Source organism: Toxotes jaculatrix, chromosome 15 (genome assembly GCF_017976425.1).
Source record: "Toxotes jaculatrix isolate fToxJac2 chromosome 15, fToxJac2.pri, whole genome shotgun sequence".
Lineage (NCBI taxonomy): Eukaryota > Metazoa > Chordata > Actinopteri > Toxotidae > Toxotes > Toxotes jaculatrix.
The window spans coordinates 13,788,366-13,815,944 of NC_054408.1; the positions used below are offsets into that span (position 1 = coordinate 13,788,366).

Below are 27,579 nucleotides of genomic sequence, written 5' to 3' on the forward strand. Positions count from 1 at the left end.
GTCAGATTTTTTTGAAGTCAAAAAGTCAACATTGGTATCGGCCTGACAGATCCCGTATTGGTCAGGCTCTGTTAACGTCACTAATTTCCCATTTTTCAATGTTACTCAGACACTGATACGGAAAGAGGATGAGCAAAGTCACAACAACAGTCTTGTTTTATGATTGTACCTACAGTAGACACTAATGCACTGCATGTACACTGCACAAGGAAGGTCATTTACAGTGCACACCATCACAGAGACGTGCCCTGCAATCTTCTTGTCATAGATGCTTCTCTGTTGTACTTGTTTGTACAGCAGCTAAGCAGCAGCCTGAGCAGCTCAGTGGATGCACAGCTAGCAGCTGTTCGACATAGTGTGAGCACTCTGATATCAGTGTTCTCCATGCACAGACCTCACACGAGGCGAGGTCCCCAAAGCTACAGCTTGTTGTGTCGCCTGAATGGCAGGTGCAGCTTCTCTCAAACCTGTGGCAAGCAGTAAGAGGAGACACCTCCATAATGGAAGATAAGCCGCTGCTGCCAGGAACTCTCATGTTCACTGGCCGGGCTGTTACAGGAAGGGGCATATGATGTGTGTGTGGTAAGAGCCACCTGGAGAGGGTGTGAAGAGCCAGGACCGGTTAGGATGAGGACAGCGTGGTGGGGTGAGAGAGTTGAGGTGAGGGATCAGACACTCAGGGTCATGTTACGCAGCAGCCACTGCTGAGAGCGGCTGCCGTTGCAGTCTCTCAGGGTGGGGACCATCTTGTCCTCCTCAGACGGCATGTCCAAACATTGGTTGCTGTTCACGTGCAGCAGGGTGAGTCGCTGGAGTGAGGCAGACAAAGATGCAGGCAATTACACAAATGTAAAGAGGTACACATAAATACACAGACATGACACAAATACAGGTTAAATACAATTTCACCCTTGCTTCACTGTAAAATCAACCTACAGTGTGTCCTCATTTTGAGTGTTATTTAATGTTGAAGTTTTTCAGTTATAATTGGATGGATAATTGAGGCTCCCGTTGGTGGGCAGACTGTTGTCACTGCCACTTTATAGGAAGGATTTCTTTGTGAATGACTCTCAAGCATCGGAAGCATCAAAATGTTAAAAAAAAAAGTATCTAGAAAGAACTCTTTTCCCTCCTTCAGAGGGACTGCAACCAAATGTGCAGCCTATGTTTACAGCTGCCAATGCTGCTAACAATCACCACCCCCCTCTCTGTAGCATTCAGCAACTTTCTACTCAATGTTTTGGTTTGCAAACCAATTTTATGCTCCCTGCCCTGCATGAAATGGCCGAGAGACAAAGTGAGCAAGTGGTTAATGAAGAACACCAAGCCAGAGCAAATGAACAATTTCTCAAGAGTTGGCAGGCTAAACGGGGGATAAAATGCCAGTAAATATTGGACATGAAGGTACAGTCAGGAGATGGGGATATAAAGACTACAACAGGAGGAGCTTCATGTTAATGTGTTTCTGTCAAATGTCCAAGTAGGGAAGGATTTTCAAAAACATTTGCTCTAAGACTGTACAGACACTGTATTAGACCTAGGTGAAGAGGACTTTTCAACACAAAATTATGGGGGACACTTCCTCTTGTGTTTCATATAAAATTCTCATTTCACCAAAGTGAAAGTTTAAAAGAAGATAACAGTCAAACAGCAAGTGTACAAGTTTTCCTGGTAAATTTTTAAAAATCTGTTCTTTTTGCAGCAAAAGGAGGATGTAAGGCATGAAACATATGTATAAAAAATACATGTCATTTCTTTGAGTTAAGGCTGCCATATTTAATCATTCATAAAAATACTGGCATCAGTCTTAATCTGATTAACATTTGTCATACCATTACATTGACACAATTGTGACACTGACATATTCATTTTTAATTGACTGATGAATCAACTCACTCTCTCATTGTTTCAGCAGTATAATCAATAATTAATAAAAAAGAGCTTAGCTATGTCAGGTCATGGGAATGATTAAAAATGTTTAAATATAGTTTAGATTTAAATAGTCCTGACCTCAAAAATTCCTGTTGTTTTTGGAGTTTATTCTGCAGTAACAAACCATGTCACCACAGTATGAGCTCAAATTTATCTCTTGCTCCTCTCCACACATTGTCCCCTCTTCCCCTGTCAGCCCTGTCTGTGTGCTGTTCTATCACATAAACCAGAAAAGCCAGAGGACAGAGCAGGCGCTTTTAAAATGTCCAGACTGGAAAAAACACACCTGTTGTGATGAGCTGAACTCAAGCACCACATGAGCATGTAGCACAGAAATCTGTGGCTATCTGCCACAAGGGCTCCAGAGATAACACCCCCCCACTAACAACTGGAAAAGAGCGTTCAATGGCCTTGATTAACCATTTATGCTCATTCCCACAGAAGTAACACGCTTCCGCTATTTCGTTCTTCACTTTAGTTGCTTTTCTTGTCCTAATGATCACATGCAGTAGCAGAGAAATTGGAGTTGGTTGGTAAGGAGAAGCAGTGCCTCTGCTGGGGGAAACACTGTCGTGAGAGGAATTGGGGAAATTACGTTAACTGTTACTGCATTAAGATACCATTCACTGTTATTAAATGTAAGGACTTCTGAAGGAAAACTTGCAACGTGCATGATAACTCGCCACAAAATGAGAGAACCTCTGTATCACCAGTTTGCACCCTGTCATCTGGGAGTCACTGTCAAACTAAACAACGGAACAAACATAAAAGAAAATACCTGAGAACAACTACAACAACAGTCTTCATGTGGCATTACAACATGTGCATCAGCACAATTATTTTATCCTGTGGCTGAGACATAATTCTTCATTAAAACAAGATTGTACTTTGAGTGTTGACAGAGGATATTCAGACTAATGAGCACACAGAGACGCTCAGGCCATGTTTGACCTTAAGCTATAAAACACAAGGGCCTGACATTCTCTGCCTGGATACAAAGAAGTACACGCGCACACAGACACACACACACGCGTACACACACAAACATCTTTCCTGAAGTACACATTACAGGCTGCCCTACAGGGCACATTTGTTCAAACAGACCAAGAACAAAGAAAGCAGGTGGCGTTCGACCTCACACACCTGCCAAAAAACTAAAGAACAATAAGGTGGCTCTGCGCTACAGATATTTTTCTTTTCTTGCTTCATTAAAAAAAACTAAAATTTTAAGGATAAATCAGAAATGCTCTTTTATTCCAGACTTTTTTGAAATAAAATATGCATTTTTATATATTGTGCAAATGACAAGCTGCGAAACCAACAAATGCTTCTCTGTAAAGGCGTGTTCATACATGGAGCCTCTCCGAGCTGAAGGTAGATCTAATCTATAAATCATAAGAACCTGGCTTAGGCAATAATGAAAATAATATTTTTTTCTTTCATTCAAAGATCCAAACCTACTCTCCTGGCAGAGACGACAGAAGAGGGGTATAACAGCGGAGGGTAGGGAAAAAAAGGTTTCACATTTAATGAAAATACTAGAAATGTGGAGGTCCTGTCCTTTGCTCATAATTATTTCATGCCTCCTTTGGGGCAGAGAAAACTCCCATCTCAGCCTCCCAGCAAACCAAGCAGTGTCTCCGGAGCAAGTCGCTGAGTGTGTGCACAGCTGAGACCAGCTAATTAAATGAGGACGGTTTCTAACCATAAGCCCCGGTTGAGGAACATTATCCTCTTTGTCACCAGGCAGCACACTGGACTTGCTGAAAGGCACAAGAGTTCCTGTTTGTCATGGTCTTGCGCTGAGTCTGGAAGAAAATCTAGAAGTTTCTGCTGATTTTTGTGGGAAATACAAAATCAGCAAATTCCTTTTTTCTCAAGGCAGAGTGGGGCAACAGTCTCATTTATTCTAATACCACCCTGCTCTTGTGTACAAGCTCTCCTCTTCTGCTGGTTATACCACGAGGGCCTCTGAATGTGAACAGCAAATCAGGCCATCTAACAGCAGGTCACTTTACTGCCGCAACTCTGACACACACCAGCAGCCCTGGGAGCTCCTTACCCAATTTACCCTGCTTGGACACAAAAACTGTGGCATGCTACAGTGAAATTGCTCTTTAGCTTTTTGAGAGATACAACAGCACAGGACTCTGAGGTGCAAAATTCCAGATAACTCAGCAGAACAGAAATGACTGCAAAAAAAAAAAAAAAAAGAAAGAAAGAAAGAAAGAAAAATGACAGGCACTGCAACTGGAAAAAGCAGGAAAATAACAACCCTGAAATGGACAGAAATGCTGAGCCAAAAAACATTCCTTACAAAAGTATGTAAATAAGCAGGCCGAGTGGTGAAAAGCACCGATAATTGGGATTCATTGGTTTTACAATATGTACATGGCACACAGTGTACACAGCTGCTTCAGGCCAACAGGAGAGTGGCCTGAGAGGCCAGGGACATGAAAGGTAGGTTCACAATGAAGGATCACTTCAAAAGAACTTGTAAACAATGGCAAGCCCATTTGAATCAGCCCAGCATGTAGATAATCAGCTAAAAATAAACACGTCCCCCTCCATCTCAGGCATCATTCACCAAGCGCTAGCAGTCCAAGGGACAGCCAGTGAATTTTCCCATCTAAAATAAAATATTTATGTTGGAAAATAAATGTCAAATGAGATCTAATTTAGCATGAAGGCTGGCTAAAGGTCTTGTAGATAGCATCTTATACACAGAACCATCATGATGGGACATCTGTCACTGCTTGATGTGTTTCTGCCCCTGCCTTTATGCCTTTTCCCTGAAAGGTCACCGGCAAAAGCTACTTAATGCCTCCTAAAACAATCTGCACACACATTCAGACTAATAACTGGAAGATCATCATCATAACAACAAGCTCTGCATTCATCTGTTCTCACTGACACTAACAAGAAAATTAAAAATACTCATCCTCAATTAGCGACAAAGATGCCCATCAAAGCCCAGGCAGGTCAGACTAATCTACTACCAGTTCTAACAGTGCTAAACTACATCACTACAGATCTGCTACAATGAGCACCTACTGTCTACTGTAAGCCTAAATTATACTGACCTGCTCACCTCAGGGCCTACAGCGCCCCCCCCCCCAAAGCTGATGGGGGCTTAGAGAAAATAATCAGTGGGGCTGAAGTAGAGGTGTCTAGCGACCTCCAGACGAGTGTAGTTGTGGAGGATCCAGGTCTGCAAGGGACTATTGTTACAGTACTCCACTGTGGGGCCGTAGGTGCCATCCTCCAGACGGCTGATGGTCAGACAGGACTGGGTGATGATGTGGAGGAAGGTGTGCTTCTGCGGCGAGCCGAGAGTGAAAGGGAGACATGGTAGCGAAGGTAAATCTGAGAGTCGTCAGTTTTTCTTAAATGAATCCATCTGGCCTTCAGAGCCGATTTTTCCAGTTTAATAACAGGTGATTTTTCAGTGAGAGTTAACAGAAAAATGTGTTGTGTGTTCAAGATATTCAAAACTTGGACTTAAAAGCTGACCTTTAGATAAAATTTGATAATTTCTGCTGCGTTAATATGAAATATTATTTCAAGTATTCACGGTTTGTGAGAGAAAAGGTTGGATTCCTGCACACTGTCGGTACTTTACTAGTTTATTAGACATAATATTTTCTTCAAGGACCCATATTAGGCATTGAATTCACATTATGAAACAACAGCATCTTAATACTAAAGCCACAGGATGTAACAACCAGAAATCAAAAGGGGGATCAGATCTCAAAACAAGGACAACTACCACATCAGTACTTGATGAAAACATCCTTGAAATGAGACAATGTAATCCAGTATCTGTGCAATACAAATGCAAACAGTAAAAATAAATAGATTTTTATCATATTATAAAAGATTAGATGGGAAGTGCAAAGCAGTTTTCATCACCTTCATCATGTTCTTGTGGTATCAAGATTAAAATAACTGAGTTTCTCACTCCTAACTTTTTTTGAAAGCTCTGACATGTCCAACTTGGCATAGACTGAAACTGAAGTGTCTGTGAACCAAAGAAACACGGATGTCACCCAAATTTAATAGATATGGTGTTGTACTGTAAATGCACAGTATTTTATTAGTCACACAATATTATTTTTTCCTTTAATTTCACAATGAAGATTTGTGATGAAAACATTATGTTTCTTAAAAATTCAGTGATGACAATGTGCAGGAATTCAACCTTTTCACCTTTTACATGATTGCAAATTCCTACTCATCTGTCCACCAAGTGCACTGGATAATGCTTAGTTTATATATTCACGGCTTGAAATAATGAAGAAATTTGGATTAGTTACCTTTATGTAGCAGAGCCAACTTCATAAGACAACCTGACAACTCTCAGTTGGAGAACTACAGTAATTGAACCACAGTCTCTACAGCACCACACAACACAAAACTTCATCAGTAAACCCAAATGAAAAGTACAGCTGGATAACCAGCAGAATAATTTTGACTGTCATAATGTATGTAACTGGTATATTCATGTGTGATTGTTGGAGACGGCCCAATGAAAACAGCTTATTTCTGGCTGAAATAGCAGAGCGGGTGAAAAGGAAGGGAAGGCCGTCTGTTACGGTTCTGAATGACTACAGAAGGAATATGGAAAAATCAGGTATTCCTGTGAAACCGGTGACCAGATGAAATGTTAATGGTACTGTAGTCACTCAGGATTCAGCCCCGACCGTTATACCTGGACTAAAAATAACCTCGACCACTGACAGTGGTGAAACCCCAATGCTGTTTACAACAGAGACAAGCCCTCTTAGTTTATGAATTATTCAATTTTTTCATATTAAGAATGCACCCAGAGAACAAAGTGTAATGAAAGTGTTTCTCCTAGGGTTTGTTCAAAGCGTGATGGAAAGGCCTCCGGGCTTCCTCACCTTGTCATTTTCACATGTCAGCAATAGGACATCTCAATCACTGAGAGATAACACCGTATTCAGTGCAGTCTTTTCTAACCCTCTCCCGGTGGTTGAAAAAAAAAAAATCCATAAATTGTTAATATAAAAGATGCTTTTTGAGTTGTATAATCTATAATGTACTTTGAGTTCTGAGTCAGCACGGCTTGAGGAGAATATTTTGAGTTCTCCTATGAGATTCACATTGTCTGTTTCCCATTTAAGAGATTCCAACATCTGTTTCTGCATTTGATTAAATATTGAAATGATAAGACTATTACAGATTGCATAAGCAGGAATATTAGGTAAAATGAAAACCCTGGTGTTTAATATGCAGTTTTTGGCATTGTCATTTGTCTAATTTTAGTTTTCATTCTGGAGTTACAATACCACAAATGAATAAGCCGTGCCTCTCACAATTGTATATTGTATAAATTCAATAGTGTGTCTTACAGGCTGAAAGGTCCATAATGACCCACACAACATGAAAATACATCAGAACGATGTTATTTCTTTTTCATCCTCGTTCACCACAGATTTAATCATTGTTTTGTTTTGACTTCTAAGATATTACGTTAGCTGTACTTCTGAAATTTGCTCTACATTTATAGAATGGCCATCACTTTGAGTATTTGTCCTGTCATTGGTGTAAATAATTTGGCTAATGTCTATAGCCACCACCTGGTGGCGGAAATTTATAAATAAATAAACCTTTTTTTTTTTTTAAATTTAGGATCAAAATCCACTTAAATTCCCCCCCCCCCCCTTAGCACAAGAGATACAGTTTACATAAAGATTTTAATTATCTACTCTAATGACCACTGACACTTCACAGTCGACACACAGTTGCAGGATTTCTGGAAGAACAGGTACAAACTACAGGGCGATATTCTGGAGTGATGATTAGAACAGCTTACCTCAAAATCATATTCCCATTTGCCAACATACTATGTAAAAGCAGAAAACATAAGAAGAGAGACACAGCTGCTGGGTGGCAAAAAGCAACTCAACTTCTGTGCCGCTTGAAAAAAAAAAAAACTGGCATCCAGCACCATCTGGTGGCTGAAAACTGGTACTCTATTTCTACCTTTGCACTCAAATTCTCAGTGTGAACTATTGCACGTGCAATCTCATCAGACACAGACAGACATAATCCATCAGCATTTCATCAAAGTCATTTTCGATACATCAGCCATAAGGACGCAGGAATGGCTGCCTGCAATAACGGCCTCGGTACAGATTATTTGGCTACTTTGGGGAACATAGATCCTACCTCGGCATCATACTCAAACATCTGATTGCCCTTCATGTGGTGACACTTGAGCATGACGACAGGTCCGTTGAGGCGTGACACGTCCAGACAGAGGTCATCTGTCCTAATTTCTTTGTCCGCTGTGTATGAGAACACCTGGAAAGAACATGTCTCAGAAGATGAAAAGAGTCTGCAACAGCAACATTTTTCACCATCTTACATTCATAAAACAAACAGGATATATAACCAAACTGAATATATTAATTCACATCATAGATTTGGATTAGACCAAAGAATACAAAATGAAGAAGGGACTGTATGTACAGTATTAATTATGATATATACAGTATAGGGTAAATAAGAACAAATACTGAAACCGAAGACTTTACACATGCTTTCCTGACCTGGTTTCCGCCCATGCCGTGACAGTTGAAAAAGCCAACTTTCTCGTTCTCCTTTCTTCCCATGTTGTCCACACACTGGTTAGTCTCAACATTTCTGATCTACAAGCAAGAAGTACACAGTGTTACAGGTTTATTTGCACTCAAATTTCAAATTAAACTAACCAGAAAACCATCACTCAATTCTGACAACTCAAAATTCATCTGTTAATATGGTCATATGTATTTTTCTTTGACAGTACCCCAGGCTGCACATCATACCAACAAAAAAAATATATATTTTATTTTCAGGCAGACCCTACTCTGTATGTCTCATTAAAATGTATTGTCTTTTCTACCCTTTTTTTTCTTTTGGTTTTTGGTTAATGTTTCTAACTGTCCTCTTCTTTAGTGCTATTGTTACTTACAAATTTGTAATGTTTTCATAGAGCTGAAAACAGTTATTGTTAATGGACTAGTTGATCGACAGAGATTCAATCAGAAACCATTGTGACTATCAGTTAATAGTGGTAAGTATTTTTCATGTACACATTTTCTGGATCCTGTGAAGATTTGATGCTTTTCTTAGTCATATATGACAGTAAACACATATCACATACCTGGAGTTTGAAACACGTAATTTGAAAGTACTACCCTGGACCTTGGGAAATTATAAAAAGCATTTCTGACTATTTTCTAATCTTTTGTAGACAAAATGATTTTTTGAATAAGTAATTGAGAGATTAATCAGTAATGAAAATAATCATTAGTTGTAGCCCCAGTTTTAAAAATGCTATATCTGGCCTAACTGGCTTCACATTAACCAGCGTGATGACAGCACCTTGCTGTGTAAGGTGCTGCTGACGTTGAAGCCAGATCAGACACAATTCACAGCTTGAGTGTTGTAGAAGACAAAACCTGAGAGACTGTCAAAACTGGCTGTTTACAGTAGACAACCGTAACTGTTAATCAGTTTCCAAACAGCAAAAATGCATGTTTATCACTAGGTTTTTCTGACTCCACTGATTCCTCAAGGATTTAAATTCTAGCAAAAATCATGCATACGACAGATACTGAGTCAGGTTAATACGGCTTCTATTCATTATCTTCACGTTACAAGCTGAAATAGATAACTAATCTGAAAGCACAGTTCACAACTATTGACATCACAGCTCCCACTGACTTTATAGTCAACTCAGCTTTCTAATGAACTCGTACTTTCACAGAGCTAAAGCTGAGCTGGCTCTAAATGTTGTCTAAGCAACTTAATATGCCTATCATGCAGGAACAGAACAGCGTTCATAATGAAGTGATATAAAACCTAATGGCTCCAGCTGTTAAAGAAAGGCTGACTGTGTTATGGAGGATGAGAATCACTCAGAGAAAGTCTGGTTTAGAGGAAGACGGGAGCTGAGGTGCTGCAGTGGCAAAAGAGAGAGCTTGTACTGCAATACAGCAGAGCAGCACAGATGAAAATATCCTCTCATCCTCAGCAGTATGAATGTTGAAGGATTACAAGCTCATTCACTGTGAGTTCTTCAAACGACATTACTTTTAAATGGCCCTCCATCTATTGTACAGACAGCACACTGGAGGTCAGCTCTGACTTTACCCCCATGCTGCACTGCTGTCGACACGGAGCCATGGGCACCAAAAGGCAAAGTCAGGTCACTTAAAATCCGTGGGAGTGAGAACTAACTAATAAATGGAACTTAAACTTCTGGTATCTTGAAAACAATTAGCCACGAATTCTCACGCCTTAGCTGCAAATTATCAGTCAGTTCCCACAATACCCTTATTAATTTCTAAAGGGCACTGCTTTGTAGTTCTGTCCCTGACTATTAAAGTAATCATCTGATGAAGCATTTGTTCAGTTTTTTAAGTATTCACATCACAGAGAAATACTTCTCTTCTACAACATAATTGTGCTTTAAATTTTAGGTCATGTACAATACAAACCTGCACCATGAGACTGTGTAGAATGTATACAGGAGCCTAATCTCACCTCCCCACCATGCATGGTTTAACTGTTTAAACATGTGACTGGGATCAATACCAACTGCACGAACGTCCCCTTGTTTGTTTATCATACGTGTTCAATACGAACAGCTGGGGATGTTTGTTTTTATCTCATTTTGTTCAGCATTTAATGGATTCTGAGATTTTCAGATTTATCTCACCAGCAATATTGTCTTTCTGAAAACAAAGCCCAGAAGCTGCAAGGACATATCTGACTGAATGCAGACGGGGCAGAGTACATGAAAGCTCATACTTCACCAAGTGAGTAGTATCTTCTTGGGATCTGGGAATCTGGGTAGATGTTCTCTAGATACCAGGAAAATGGTTTGCACTTCAAGGCCTCACGGAGGGCTTTACGGGACGAAACGTCTCCATAGTCCACCCGCATCACACCTGCAGAGGAAACGCAGTGACAAGGATTCAAACACATGTATCACTGCATCATCAGTCAGTATTCACCTTAGTATTTACATTTCTGTGTCCTGAAGATATAAGGGCACTCCTGTTTTCTTGCACCACCGAAACCTAACACCAGAGGGACCCTTTATAAAGACCCATGTTGCATCTTTACCTGAAAACATGGACTATGTGGGTCATCGCGGAAGGATTTTCTATTAAATGTTGCATACATCATCCGGTATGCACAAAGAGCAACGTAATAAAGAGTCATGTTTTATTCATACAAAAGGTGTATTGGTGCAAAATTTGTGGTATACATGTGTCATGAAGTATTTTACTTTAACGAGATGTAAAAGCCTTAATGAAACTGAACACTGAGGACGGACGGCGACTGGGCACAGACACTTACAAACACATTAGGCAGATGGTTTCTCCCCAGAGTGCCTCTCGAGGACTCATAGCTTGCATGTACATAGAGCCAGAGGGGTAATTTTTCATGAAAGAACATGATTGCAATAAGGGAAAATAGAGTACAATTTTCAAAAACCAGCCAACATGTGAGACCGGCAACACAGTGCTGTGTATTTAGCCATCAAACACAAGGAAGACAATGCAAACAGCACCTTCTATAACACCAACAACGTCTTACACTTTAATCTGGGAAATATTAATTTCAAGCTGGCAGATGAAAGCAATGAGCTGAAGGCCACTCTTCCTCCCCTGGCTCTATACTTCCCCTTCTCTCTCTCTCTCTCTCCCTCTCTCTGTAGGGCCTGAGCATCACATGTTGCAGATGATGAATAGCCTCTTTGATCTTGAAATCACCAGTGCAGAGGAGGGATGAGGAGGGAGATGCACTTTTAATAGGATCACTCGATGCCACACCCCAAACTCAGCCGGAGCATCATACTGTGCTCCTCTGTGTCAATAAGTGAGGTCTGGCAGCAGCGTGGCCCAGATCATTCTCCCTAATGTCCTGGAGGAACAGATAGTCATTGTGGGGCCACAATACACAGAAAGACTCATCCATCACAACCCCAGCCCTGTCTGCACACTTGCCTGTGGAGAATCCCACCTGACTGAGTGGAGGGGAAGGTCAGAATTTGTGCCATAAGATCGGCAGATTACGGATGATCCCTTATAGGTTGGCTGGCATCTGAAACACTTAACCGGAGATTTCCGGGGCACTGCTGTCTGCTAAAGGGTAATCACATTACTAAGTCGACAGATGGAGGGCTACTCATCTCTCAGCCTGCACAGTCGTATTGTTCTAGTTTGTCCGTGTGTTTTTTAGCTCTGATGGAGAGGAGACCATCTTTGACAAATTTCCGAACTCAGGTTCAGTAAAACACTAAAAATGTGAGCAAGAACTAATTAATTCCACTTTGCAGATGACAAGGGAGCATTAAATTCCTATGTAAGACAGTCAGAGGAGAAATATAAATTTTTAAATGAGCAAAAAAAAGTACCATGAAAGACAATGAAAGGATAAAAGAGAGCAGACAAGTCTTTCCTTTTCACACCAGTTAGCTAAATGTAACATCAGCGAGCACATAAGTAGCACAGAAAAGTTTCATAATGAGGATTGCTCATATCTGCTTTTGAACAGCGGTGCACAATGAATAAAACATCCTGACTCAACTATATATTCCCCAAAACTTTTCAAACATGAAGAATTCATGCCATTTTGGCATTGTCTTCAACGTGTGATTCCATTCCAGTGACAGAGAGATGCAGTCAAACGGAGGCAGTTTCACTGCTCTGTACCTGGTGATATGATATAGAAGAAGTCTTTGAAATCATCCATCCAGACTTCAGCCAGGCGCCTGTTGTTCTTGTTGATGACTTGGCCCGTTCCTCCGGGGAAGCTGTATGGGGTGGCCTTCCGGAAAACATGCCCCACGTGGGAACACGTTACAATTTCCAAAGAACCGCCGCATTGCCAGATCTGCATACACATAAAGACAAGCTAAATTTATATAGCATGTGGCAAGAGAGCAGACAAATACATTTGGTATAAACCTACAAGACCTTTGGTATATGCCATTTCCCTTAACTGATTGTTCATCACCCCTTGATGCTCAGGTGACAAAGAGATTGATGAAATCTGTCAAGATAATTTGCTCTTAATTTTGAGAACAGTGCAGCTTCCAGGAGGAGCAAGAAAACAAAAGACCAGTGTATGACAGACTGCAGGATGCTGCAAGAGAGTGGGCTGCTTTGAAACAGAATCATAGCAAAACCACACTTTTATACCAGCGTGGACACACACTTGGACCAGCTCATGTATAATATCTATCTAACCGTTTATCCTGTGAAGGTCACAGGAGGGCTGGAATCAGTCCCAGTGGACACTGGGAGAGAGGCAGGGTACAACCTGGACAGGTCGCCAGTCTATCACTAGCGAACAACCATTCACACTCACATTCACACCTAACAACTGTTAATTTTTCATCTAGCGCCATCATCAGGTAAAATTTTCATTTGTCCAGCACTTTGTTTTTTGTTTTTTTAACCATATACCTCTAAAACTAATGGTACCCACATCAGCCTTAGCTGTGCTTTGTTATTAATTAGCAAATTTCAGCATGGTGACACTAACATTTAGCTCAAAGCACCGCTGTGCCTCAAGTAGGTAGGTAGGTAGATGCCTTTGTCGGTCACTTACTCTGAAAGACATTTCCAGGTTCTCTCCACCCCAGATATCCATCCCTGGATCATAGCTTCCTATTTCTTCAAAATATGTTTTGTCTATAGAGAACAGTCCTCCTGCCATGGTGGGAGTCCTGCAAGAGACACACGACAAATTCAGACAAAACGCATAAAAAATTCCTTTGTAATATCACATCTCCTCACGCTATACTTATTAGTATCTTTGTGTACCACTGAGAAACACTCAGAATATAATAAAAGACCAATTTGTTTGACAATGTGATACAAAGCCTTAGAGGGATAATTACTTTTTTCTTTTAATTAGTTCTATGTTGAAGTCTCCCATAAATTAAGGATAATGTTTGTTGCTGGGATTTGAATGCTGGCGACAAATTGTACCCAGTTTTGTGAATCCAAAAAAAAAAAATGCAACTGCGAGCAGAGATTCCATTTTTCTATTTTTAAAATAAATGAGCTCATACATACTTACATTACCACAGAGCACAATCACAATTATGTAGATGCTGTTTAGGCAGTTGTTTGCATCAGTGGTACACACAAAGGAAAAAGATCTATTTCCATCTGCGGATAAAAATGGCAATTTTCATAAGAAGAGCTCTTGTGAAGAAACTAACCATGTCTTCTCTGTAGCCTGCTGCCATCACAGATAAACTCATTCTCAGCTCAGATGAAAAACTGAGAACATCTGTTTGAACTTGGAAAAGTTTCTTTTCACTTCTTGTGTACTCTGGCATATTTTCTGTTAATTCTTAATCAAAAACATTAGTCTGTCACACGTTCCCCTCAAAAATGATCTAGATTTAACTTCAGTGGAGGAAGAAACATTTTCTTTGTGTACCTGACAGGAAGTGTTCTGTCCCCTTTGCGCCGATCCATCTCCCGCTGGGGAACAGGGTACCAGCGGAAATTCAGCTTCCAGTTGAACCCACCATACGTCATATCTGAGCCTGCCATGTATTCAAACGTCTCGTCGCTGATGACATCGATGATAGGGCACACCACTGCTGTCCTGAAAGACACGAGTAATAAAAGAGTAAGATTCAATGTTCAGATAAAATATCTGTGCATGCACTGTACATGACATGTAACTAGAATATATCATTATTTAACAAATGTCAAACATAATGTGGAAAGGCGAGGTGGCATATAGGCTATATACTCTCTGAATGTGAATAAATCAGGTTCTGGTTTGTAACTGTTTCTTCCCTCACTCTCTCAGGTAAGGGAAGAAAATAACCACACTGGTACTGTTTGCAAGAAAAATGCATGTACTTTGTTGTAGGATGGCCATGGGCAAAGGAGTATCTTCATCAAAAAGGACCAGGAAATTTAATTTCCAGATTCTCCAAATGAAAAGTGTCCTTCATAGACTATATAACCATTGCAAACCACAAACCATCACTAGTTCTAATTACTGTGCCTTTGTATCAGGACTGAGCATTCAATACTATTGTTTACTGAATTTCAGTGACATTGTATGATAATATTATGATACCATCATGTTATTGTACAAAAATTGACAACATGAGGATTTGAAGTGTGAAGACTTTTTTTTAACCTGTTGTGGAATATAGTTTATTGCATTGAACACTTTTTATATGAGACTTTGAACACATCTGCCATATTGTAATAGAGTATACATTGATATTTGATAAAATGTTAATATCACAGATCTGATTTCAACCATGTATCTCAGCCCTACATTGGATTTAACAGAGTTACCTGTATCATCAATCGTGTGAATCTGTAGGGAACATATGGTGTACTTTCTACACCATCGCATCAGTCTGCACCCTATAAATATATGTGCAGCAGCATTCAGTAAAAGTGTAATGGCTTCTTAATATAATATTCTGAGTCATATGATACCAATTTATTCCTGAGGGAAAATAAATGCGTCTGACCTCAGATAAGAGATGGATCGCAAGAGAATCATTATTAATCCATCCATCTGTTTATGTCACTCACACATACACACACACACTCAGCAGATACATAGTAAAAGCTTGAAAAAATAGCTAAAAATTCTGATAAAGAATAGCAGGCAAACACCTTGTCACTTTAAAATGAACCCATCTGGTTTAACAAACACATCTCCTACTCAGCCATGTCATATTAATCTCTAAACATGTAACTGTTGAAGCAAGAAAACATGTCCTTGTCCACTTTAATCTTGACTCTGCTAGCATCAGTTGCAGCAGAGTAAACACAGAGATGGTCCTACCATAGACAATGCAAAATGATTATCGTCTCCTATCAGCTGTGTCAGTCTCAAATAGTGTATTCATGACTGATAGCTTGCTGCCCCATCAATATTCAGATGGAGCCTTGGCCCAAGCACCCAATGATGCAACTTAAGTGAAATGTGATAATATAAGTATTAACTACAGTAGAATGCCATTCAGTAGAGTGCATACCTCCACCAAGGCAAAACCATCCTACCCATGTTTGTCTAGCTCTTATAACAGAGCAATAGGAGGCAAAAGGAAATAGTCTGCTAACGTAAATGATCTCTTTGTCATAAAACATAGTAAAGTACATCTCTGTGTGTAATGTGGATTCAACATTTCTGTCCACCCGATCCAGATTATTATCAGGATCTGGACCAAATTGTACAAACTCATGGATCTCTGCCCCACCATTAACCAGATCCAAACCAAAATGTAATGGATCATTCCCTGGCCCATGCCCCATTCCTCCCCTCCACCAAGTTTGGTGCAAACTGGTTGAGTACTTTTTGTGTAATCTTGCTCCTAAAAAGCAGAATATGTTCATTATTTCATACAGGCACCGTAAATATCAACATTAACTCCGATGCATTCTTTGTGGTCGATTTCAGCTCCAACCTGTCCTCTTTGATGCGTGCCAGCAGGGGCTCCAGCCAGCCGACTGTACACTCGCAGTGAGCGTCCAGGAAGGTGATGACCTGACCTTTGGTGGCAGCCGCCCCCCTCAACCTGGCTCTGATCAGACCCGAACGCTGCTCCATCCTCAGGATTCTCACTGGCACCTCCAGAGTCCGCACATAGCTCTCCAGCTTCTTCTTCAGGAAGTCTGAAACAAAAGAGCAGACGATCCAGCAAGGGTTCAACTCAACAGAGCTGAAACAACTGGTCAGAAAAAAACAAGACATTTAAATATGTCATCTGGGGGTCTGGGAAATTCTGATAGGCATTTCTTTTTATTATTTATACTACTATTATTGCTTCCAATATTTTCTGACTTAATTTAGAAGAAACTGTTAATTGACTAATGAAGAGTACAGATTAAAACCAAAGCAACAAAAACAACTGTTATTTGCAGTCTTACATCTCAGTGTAGTTGGTGCATTTATTGTCACCTGATCCAAAGACCAAATAAAGATCCCTGTTGTTGCTGTAAAAAGCTGTTATGAGTTAACTGATTCTTATATTGATACCATGCTGGAACAGAGTTTTGACTCCCACACTGTTTACACTGATCATCAGCCTTGACTTGAAAATGTACATCCTGTATCCTTGACTACAGAGTTAAACCAGTGAGTCTGTCAGACATCAGACGGCGTGTAGTTTGTGAGCTGCTTATTAGCCACAGTGTATACTACCAACCTCGCTCGCTGGCATCGTCGACGAGCACGATCTCCACAAGCAAGTGTCTGGGTGAGCGGTTGATGACACTGTGAACAGTACGCAGCAGGGTACTCCACGCCTCGTTGTGAAACACGATGACGATGCTAGTGTTGGGCAGGTCGTCTGGGTACACCTTAGTTTTACAGCTGATAGAACAACAGGGGGGAAAAAAGGGAAACTTAGTGAAGCAGAACTGAAGAAAGTACATGAAGTTTCATTATGGAATTTCACTGAGCTTGAGGAATGAAGAAAGCCACACTAGCAGTTTTAGACTCTTTAATTTAATGCAGTGTCTATTTGTGACATGAAAATGTGAGAAGTTTAATCAAAGAGTGATTTTCCCTTCTCAGAAGGCCTACAAAAGTAAAACTTTTAAGTATTCCACAAAAAAGAAACATTAAAGAGGAAGAGAAAATATATGTTTTTAAATTATTCACCACTCTGTAATCATTTTGCAACTTCTTTGATTCATCTCAGGACCCCCTGTTGGGGTCCCAATCCCTAGATTAGGAACCACTGTTTTAGACTGCTCCACTAACAGATTGCTGCTCTTAACTCTAAAAGAAAACAATCAATTCAATTTTGGTCATAAATTCATCCTTTAATCCAGCAGAATTTCAAGAATTTGCTGGTTAGAGCTTCTCACGCGTATAACTGTAAATTGAATATAGATGTTTTGAACACCCACCATTTGTCCTTATTTTTGACATTTTTTCACAAAATTTTGAATTAATTCTTTGATAAATAAACAGAGAATAAAAATTCTCATTAGTAGCAGTTAAACTAAACTCATTCACATCTAATTTAATACCTGAGCTTAACAATTTGTATACTTATACTTGAACGTAACCATCTCTAACTTACCCAGTCTAAATTTTTTGGTCTAAAACTGTAGTGTTGGTTTCAAGCTGCAGCCACAGCAGTTCTCTGTGCCTGCAGCTCATTATCTTTATGAAAAGTGTCTGAGAACAGAATCCTGCTGCTATCCAATGCTGCCATCACTGCAAAAACATTGTCATATGAGATTTACTGACAAATATCTCCAAAGAAAGTAGAAAAAGTAAAACCAGCATTGACAGCTATGTCAGCATGCCCTTGGCTTGATGGGATGTCTGTCAAAGGCAAAGAGTGACAATGTGGCAAACTTGGGGGAGGCGAAGTATGGATGATGTTGAATAAAGAATGAGCTGCATTACAGAAGAGGAGGAGGTGAATGGCCAGAGGAGCTTGTATGGCGGGAGGAGGAGTAGTGGGAGGTGACGGAGGGTGAAAGAAGCTATCGGAGCAGATAGCATTGCTAGATCAGTCCTGTCTATTCAAAGTGACAGCACTGACTGACACAACTAGGCCGGGAGGTTGCCTTCAAGACAAAATGTTATCGCCCTTCAGAGGCAACGACTGGCAATTCTGCATGGCTCTGGATAATTTTCACCACCCAGCTGGTGAAATTTTGCAAGGCTAAGCTGCGTTCTGTAATAAAGCTGCTGTAATATTTATATTGAGACAAGGATGGAGCCATAATGGACCAAAAAAACTAGAGGAGTTGGAATCAGCTGAATATTCACTTTTTCCTTAGTAATATGGGTCCTCTTTTGCACTATGTAGGCAAAATGATCTCTATATTTGAATCTCCACATTGGAAAACATCTTGAGTTGGCATTTTCTTGGTATAAGTGCAGAATGTAGGTGTGGAAAAAAAGCCATTCCTGTGGCCTATTTCTCATGTGAGTGGCAGAGCCTTTGGTATCCACTTAATGAAAAGTGCTGTGGAGAACTCGCGTTCAGCTTGAATATTTAAGCATGAATCACTTGGATAATGTCTCCAAGAGAGGCAAATGCCTGTGCATACCAGCAGCCCAAGATGAATGTGCTCATGTTTCACACAAATTGCTCCTTGGATTTTCATTAAGTGCTCAAGTGGATCTTGAATGACAGTAAACAAAACCCTACTCCCATTCAAATGTCAGGTCTAATGTACACACTTGAGGGATCTGATGGATTTGGCGATGAAACAGTGCCCATAATTAGAGCTGTTTTTTTCCACATTGGATCGTGTTATTAATACCAATGACATCTAACTCAACAAACAGTTAAATTTTTTTTATTTTAATCATCAAAATAGCTTTGCTTTTATAGTTTAGAGCATTTTATCTACAGAAACAGCGCCTTGTATCACTGTCTGCAACCCTGTTGAGGGTCTTTTGATAAGAGAAAGAAGCCCTGCTGCTTTACTCAGCTATCTAACACATTTGTCAGAATACTGGAGCAGTTTCTAGTGAACCCGATATACGATGAGTCTGCACACATTAAGGAGTGAAGAAGCCCAGAAAAATAAAGAAATAAAGAAGCTAAAAGCAGAAAGTATCAGTTGAAATGTCAGCTTTTTCACAAAGAAACCACAGTTCCCTGTGATATGTGATGGGTATCAAAGGTATCAAAGTTTACAGGCAGCGGAGGAGCAGGCTGTCTGAGACTGAGTGTTATGCTGGGCTGCTGAAAAGCGGATGTACAGTTTGTGCGAGAAGGTGTTAGAGGGTCAGTAGAGTGAATCACAGCATACATCTGGAAGACACCCAAGTTTACGCACCCATCCAACCTCACATCCGGCAGACTCCTGTTGAGTGCAATCATGTCACTGGCCATCAGATTGAACTGGTTAATCTTGAAGAGCTCCTTCATCTTCTCCTGGTCGTCCTTGGGGATGTTCACTGCCTTGCCCATCTCCCCTGGACCCTCATGGCTTCGTGATATCACCGCTGCAGCATAACAGAGGCAAAACAGAAGGATATCTGATAAGAAAGCAAACTCTACATTTGTTTTGTTTGTAGTTGTTTTTTTATTTTTTTTTTATTTCTCACTTAATGCCAAAGTACATTGTAAAAAAATCACTTAGAGACTACTTCTTGATGGGAAAACAATGTGAGAAGAACTACTGTGTTATAAAAGCCAACTAAACTACAAATTACATCTCCTCTCCAAATGGGACTGAGAGTAATGAGGACTGACTGACCTCCATGACCCCAGTCTGTTGGCTGTTCGCCCTGTTCTTACCAGTGACGGAAAAAAAAAAAAGGGGGAGTTGTGGTTGTTTTTCAAGAACTCGAAGAAGGAAGAGTGCAAGGGCTGATATGTATATATGGCAAAGAGAATAACACACAGATAAGTTCAGAGTGATCCCTTTTGTACTGATAGCAATGGCCCCTGGTAAGATACACAAAGTCTGTAGTGGGCATCATAGATGCAGGGTTTATTATCTGTGTCTTCAGGCTGAGGAGAGTGCAGCTAGGCATGTTAGTTCTATCTCTTTACACTCCACTGTGAAGTGTAATTTTCTATAATTGTAAAAAGCCAGAGCAGAAAACATAATTTTCCAGATCAGCGTGCATGTACCAAACTGGAATTACAGGTTTTAAGAGCATTTTATGTACTGGAAGCTTCTATATAGGATGTGCACAGTATGGCATATTGCCCTTTAATAACACTTGATAACATCACATATACAGAAAATGTGATAGCATTCTCATTTGCACCATTAAAGGCTGGGAAAAAATATGTAACCATACACATTATAGAATGTGAAAAACAGTGTAAGACATTTGATACTGACTGTGCAGAGGCTCTGCTTAAGCTCTCTCCTGGTTGCTGTGGTTTGATCTGATTGGGTATTAAGCGCTGCACAGTCTGGCAGCTATATTTAATTTTAATTTAATCTATTAGGAGGTTTTGAATTCAGAGATTTAGGAGAATGTATTAATAGATGAAAAAGTTGCATGAAAGCAAAATCCTTCCTACAGCTGCTACAGTCTCTTTTGCTACAATCAAATGCCTGCAAAGCATCAGCACTGCTGTTGTTCTTGTTGTTGCTGCTGCACAGAGCCAGCTCCTTTCACCAAAGGTAAATAACCTCCCATGGATTTATGACTCTCTCTCTCTCTCTCTCTCTCTCTCTCTCTCTCTCTCTCTCTCTCTCTCTCTCTCTCTCTCTCTCTCTCTCTCTCTCTCTAATAATCTCTCAGAGCAGAGGCAGCGATTTCCATGAAAAGGGGGCGCACAGTTCACATTAGCTGCACGGCCCCCCAGTTAAGAGGATTCCCTACGACCACTCGCAGAGACGGGCTGGTGTCGGCTGGACTGTTAACCTCAACTGATCCTGCTCTTTTCTTTATGGTGCTGCTGACACTCTCCATTTGGATGCTGGCTTAAATGTGATGGACGCAGCTCAAGAGCTGAGCTGGATGACTTAGTACATACTCTGCTTGTCCAGCCCATCAGTCCATACATACGAATAAAATCAGGTTACGAATTTTCAGGAAACATCTTGTCCCTCAACATCAGTCTGTGTCACCTTAATTTATTTGCATCACTACAAGATAACAGATACAGATATAGATACAGATTATTTAAAGGTTCAAGATTATACATATTTTAATCTTACTATAAAAAAAGGATTACTACTGAATAACATGTGGAACAGTGCCATCAGATGTGAACAATCACTGAGAGCAGAATACTTTGTGAATTTTGTAGGAGACAGTCCTCGGGCCTTGAAATAACAAGGCAAGCCATCATTCCCAGGTCACCGCAATGTTTCTGGTCCATTGGTACAACTCAAATATCCTAAAATATCGGACAAATTCATATTTTTCAAGCATGGGTAAACCCTTATGTGACATACACAATGGCTAAATGTAAGTATGAATAATATGTTGGAATAATATGGTTGCAATACCAGATTGAAATACCTTTCCAGGCAATGAATCCTAATGACTGGTGATTTTGACTTCCTCTAGTGTCATCACGAGGTTAATTTTTGTGGTTCTGAGTGATCTGATTGACAACTATTGGGGAGTTTGGCATATTCTGGTACAAACATTCATCATTGTGGTCCTTTTGTTGATGCCCTGAATTTTTCTCAAAGCACCATATTGGCACTGTGAGCATGTTGGCATGCTGATGTTAGCATTTACGACAATGCTAACATCACACAGCTGCTAGAAACATGTCTTTTTCAGGGTGTAGTTTATGACACAGTTGAAGCAATGCTACCAGGGGACACATCAAGGATCTCCTTCCTGCAAGGAATATTTTGTTCTCAAGACTTTCTACTATCTATTTAGAGTATTTGTGTACCAAATGTCAGCATATTTATGTTGCATTAAGCAGCCACTCACTTTTCTTTCAACACTTAATTACGTCATGTTTGAAATAATATGAGTTTTATGTGATTAGCACATTCTCAAATTAGCAATTTAGCTCCTTCATTAAGACTATAAATAGTTTTTCACCTTCAGCACTTTCAAAAATAGACCATGTATGAAATAATACAACCAGTCAGACTGAATATAAAGGCTAGAACCATTCAAATAAATCAGCTTTTGCTTAGCAACACACAGATCAGAGGAATCTTAGGAAACAAACTCTCTGTGGTATTTTCGAGCATGCCACACTCTCCTCCTGACACAGAGCATTCATTATAAAAGATGGCTGCGATCATCTGGGAAGAAAACAGTGGCTCTGTCTGTCCTCGGGTCAATCAATCTAATTCAGTGGTCCCTGCCTGCAGCTTTATCCCAAGCAATTACAGTGAAAAGGTTTTCCTCACACTCGCAGGTAATGAGTCTTCTGAGACACAATCACTCAGATTTCAGTGTTGAGAAAAAAATAAAGTGCCACATGCCTTGTTGTCCAACTGTCCATTATGTAATTTATCAGATTATAATTCTGACAAATTAGCAATCAATGTGCAATTCTAGACTCTCTAAAAACACCTGCCGTCTGTGGTATACGTAAGCCTTACATGCCTGTTTACAAGAATTTAAGATTCTTCTTGTCAAGGTGGACTCAGACAATAATTCCCATGCAAATTGTTCACTGACTTCTATATCTTGTGACTTCAACCATAGCCCAATTATTTTCATTCACGTTCACCTTAGAGGAAAAGCTTTGCCTTGTGAAGCTCTGTCTCTTCGAGTTCTTCATTGCTGTTCCAAACATAACACACAGAGTTGTGCTCTGTTTTTTTTTTCTCTGTCTGTGCTGTAGTAATGCAACAGTCACATAAAGCACTATTCACTTACAATGTTGAAAATAATGAAAAAGTTCAAATGCATTTCACCTCCATAAACTAATCCCAATTGACTAATAATTTTCAATCTATTGATAAATTGATGGAATACTTTTTAGTTTAAAATACAGATACAATTCTAAAAGTATTGAAACATCTACCACTGAATTCACCAAACATCCTCTTAAACAAATGATCACACGTGGCTTTTATAAACTAGATTAATGTGGCAGATTTACTTTGTTTATCTACAAACAAATTGCAGTGGAAGCTTTAAAACATGAGCTGCACAATCGAAAGTTGTTCAGTTGCTCTTTTTCACCTCACAAATGGGAAAACTGCAAACAGTTAAAGCAGGTGATTAACAGCACTTGTAGAGGTCTCATGACAAATCTCCACAAAGTGTAATAACTGGTTGGTTCAGCCAAATTAAAAAGTCATGTTTGAATTGGTCAGAAAAGAGCAACAAGAATATTTCTAAAAGAAGAACGAGTTTTTACAAATTCCTACTCCAGTAAGTCATGGATAGAAATCAGTTCCTGCCAAGGCTCCGTTCACTCATCATGAGTGCCACCAAGCCTGTGAAAACTGTCATATAACAACTTCAGTGGCTCTACAGAGAGCTTGCCAAAGTCTGAGAAAATAACCCAGATGATGTCTTCAGGGTTACCTCAGATTGGGATTGAGAGGAGAAACAGAAAGCTCTTTAAACAAACTGCATGGAGTTTGAAAGATATTTGAAACCCATTTAATAGAAGGTGCTATTGAGTTATGGGAAGTACAATGTTTTGGGGACTTGACCTGTACTGGGGATTAAAGGATAAGAATATCTCGGATTTTGCTTTCCTTTTTTTAACCTGTTACCCACATCCACCAGCTTATGCAAGCATAAAAAGTTACTGAAATAGCCCTTTAAAACAAAACTCCTGATGCACAAGTATTTGTACATGTTCTTATGTGATTTCATCAGGAAACAAAATTAGTCAGACTGTGGTGCTAAACAGAACAGAGGAATGAACACAACCAAAAAATCTGTGCTTAAACGAGATCATGTAACATACCAGTTCAGACAACTTTACTTTATCATGTCAAGCAAATGTTAAATCCCAAATAAACATAATGGACAGCAGTGACTGGTCACAAAGTTTACTCTGGTCAAACTGAAAACCACTGACAGGAGCCAAGATGTGTCTAATCTAATCAGGAATTTAAGGCAAACATTCTTTAAAGGGTCATTATCGACCTGGTAATGACCCACGCATCCAAAATGGATGAACTGGTGGAGAAACTGGCTGCAACCCATCAAATCATACTGTAAGCTCTGGCAACTCAGCCCAAGGCTAAGTGATTTTAAATTAATTTAAACATGCATTAATCAAAATGACTGACACTAACATTTAATCAGATTTCTCTGTGCAATGCAGATATAAGCCAAATTTAGCATTATGAAGCTTCTTTAGCTGATTGTTAGCAGCTCTGAAAAAAAAGGAAAAAAAGAAAAAAAAAACCATAGGCCATCATTTCCAGTTAAAAAAAACTCTTACAGCTTACTGTTTTGGTTTCATGCTCACAACTTACCATTTGTGTTCAGCCTCACCACTGTCATCACCATCATTTTTTGATGCTGCAGGCTGATGTTTTTCGCTAAAAACCTCTACAAAGACACTGTGTACCACCTGACCGAGCAGATCAACAAAGTTAGCAACTAGCTGATTAACAGAGTGGAGCATTTTGTTGCTAAAGAGCCAGATGTTTCTTTCAGGTAGACCAAAAACAGAGCTAAATGCAAAGTGAATATTGAAATTACATTTGTCCAGTGGACAAAAACACAAATCCAAAGGAATGCCAATGTGTCTGCTGGATGTGTAAATAGGCAACTGGCTAGCAAGTTTGCCATAACAACTTTATAAGGTGATAATATGTAAATGTTGTGTTTACAGTTCATTTATGCTGCCTCCAAGAAGCCAAAAAAAAAAAAAATCTGTTAATGCAAGTGAGCTAAAGATGGAGCTAAAATGAGAGTGAGTGTTGGACTCACGTTTGTCAGGTGGCCAGAAACAACAGCTGTTCTGAGGCAGTCCTATAACGATTTCTTTTTATTGTATATAATCTAAAATATAATATAGTGACTTTTTGACCGCATAAGTAGTGACTGAACAGTAAATACTTCACTTTTGACTTTATAAAAATGATTCCATAACAATCAAACTGGGTCAATTGATTCCAATCAAAAACTGAACATGTGAATCAGTGCCAGATTAAGAGTGGGCTCTTCAGTTGCGGGCTGAATGAATTTAAGATTACACTTGACAAGGTAAAACTTAAAAACGCCCACAGTGTTGTGGCAAAACCAGTGAATGAAAAAATTCTCAACACTCTGTTCATATATTAAGCAAATCATCCACTTTGTAAGCAGTATAACATTAGACTTTTGTATGGTAATTAGTCTCAGTGGCTGGCAGCTCTTCCTCATTCTAACCTTAAAAGCAGCTTAGCAAGCCTCTTAGAAACCTGCTTACTTGAGGGCATATGAGGAAATGAACTCTGCTAAAACAGCACTGTGGTTTCGGGTTCACACGCACACGCACACACACACACACACACACACACACACACGCATAAAGCCATTGGTTTAAACTTACAAAGGTAAATTAATGCATCTTTAAATGAATCTTCTCCCACAAATTAGAGAAATTAGAGATGGAGATACATCACATCACTAAATTCATCAATAACTACAAATTTACACTTCTTACAGAGTCAGCTTCATTGTGTTAATATATTTGTGACAGATGATGACTAAGTTAAACACTGAGCTGGAAGGATGGAGTCTATAGCTTAAATTCACAAGCATGTCTGAGTGATCCTTAAGAAAAGGCAGAGCCTACAAGATCAAAAATGCAGACAACCAAAACAAAAACGGGAACTGTGAGTTAACTGTCGTCTCACTTATAAACTGGGGTTATCAGATTCAATAGTCCTACAATTTGGAAAAATTCTCAAAGCTTTTTTCTTAAGAAGGCTCTTAAAAATGGGTTGGTTCATGCTGATTGCTGCCTCAAGAGAAAGCCAACTGTTCCCTGATTTGCTGAAACCTTTTCTTTTGTACATTCAAGGGCTTGAAAAACCAAATCTCAAATTCACATGGCTCCAAAACTGTAATTTTAGATATTTTGTGATTTATTTTTATTTCCAATTACCATTAATATCATGACCCACGTTGTAGAGATTTACTGAGCACAAAAGTTGAATTAGAAGAGAGATCACACTTCACCCACTGCAAAACACACTCCACACTGAATGCTTCCCAAGCAGACATTCATCCTGTATTTATTTTGATTAGGCTGTCATTATGTCATGAAAGGAATTACTACCTAAAAGCTAAAACATGCCTGGCCCACTTTTTCAAGAGTATGAGGCTTTGTGTGGTGTTGGTTTCAATGCATTCCAGTACAACATTTAAATCTACATGTAAAGATTACAAAGTTAAATAGACATGTCATACAGAAAAACAGTATTACAGCAGGCTTTCAAAAGAGGATGTACAAGATGTAGTTTTCTGTACAGTATGTACAGAAACATAAAGTGGTTTATTGTGTCATTGCCAAAAACAGGCACAATCATGCATATGTTCCTTAAGGATGATTTAGGGAATTCAAATGTCTCTCTGTCTCTATAGTACACACATGCAACTATGTTCAAGATGTTCAAAGATGTTGAAGATATTGTTACGACTTGATTTAATTTACGAAATGAAACAAAAAAAAGGTATCACAGAGTCAAAACACTACCACTTCTCACTGCGCTTTTGGACTAACTCCCTTTAAGATGTCACAAATGGAAAACCAAATCAAATCATCACCAACCAAATAATTTCCTTTGAACGACTGCTAAAGCCCCTGAAATCCAAAAATGAACATTTAAACTCCCTCTGAGAAGTTTTAAAATTCCCTCACTGTAACCCCCTTTGCAAACAGAATCTTCATTCATTCAAGAGAAAATCCCGACAACCGAAAAATGGCACAGTTAACATTAAAGCTTAAAGATACAGGGAATGGGAAAGGGAGAGGGAAAGAGGCAGTCCAGTCTGAGACTTAGTGTATCTCATAATGGACTCCTGAAACCTTTAAGCCCCATCGCGTTTCATTCTGTGAATGAAAGGTGTCGGAGGCACTGATCTGGACTCACCTCGGAGGGCAGGGAGCAGCGAGCGGTCTTTCCTATCATCACATTTGTTACACTCGCTGAAGTACAGCAGCAAGAACACATCCACCAGCACCCACACTAGAGAGGTGGTCAACACCACCTTACAGTAGACGAACCGTCGCAT

General features: G+C 39.7%; 1 protein-coding gene across 4 annotated transcripts; it reads right to left on the minus strand.

The window, feature by feature from the left end:
* Positions 1–635: 635 nt before the first annotated feature.
* galnt13 (UDP-N-acetyl-alpha-D-galactosamine:polypeptide N-acetylgalactosaminyltransferase 13) lies at positions 636–27,579 on the minus strand. 4 transcript variants are annotated; one of them, XM_041057336.1, is made up of 12 exons: positions 27,455–27,579; positions 20,145–20,170; positions 19,773–19,941; positions 17,165–17,331; positions 16,424–16,631; positions 14,416–14,586; positions 13,573–13,690; positions 12,672–12,852; positions 10,759–10,898; positions 8,511–8,609; positions 8,128–8,262; positions 636–809 (listed from the first exon to the last, which is right to left on the minus strand). In XM_041057336.1, exons 1-12 carry the CDS (start codon positions 27,577–27,579, stop codon positions 669–671), a joined length of 1,680 nt encoding a protein of 559 aa, XP_040913270.1. In that variant the 3' UTR covers positions 636–668. The 4 variants fall into 4 exon arrangements, with proteins under 4 accessions (XP_040913270.1, XP_040913268.1, XP_040913269.1 ...); XM_041057334.1 differs by lacking the exon at positions 20,145–20,170 and having other exon boundaries at positions 27,438–27,579; XM_041057335.1 differs by lacking the exons at positions 636–809; positions 20,145–20,170 and adding an exon at positions 5,066–5,221 and having other exon boundaries at positions 27,438–27,579.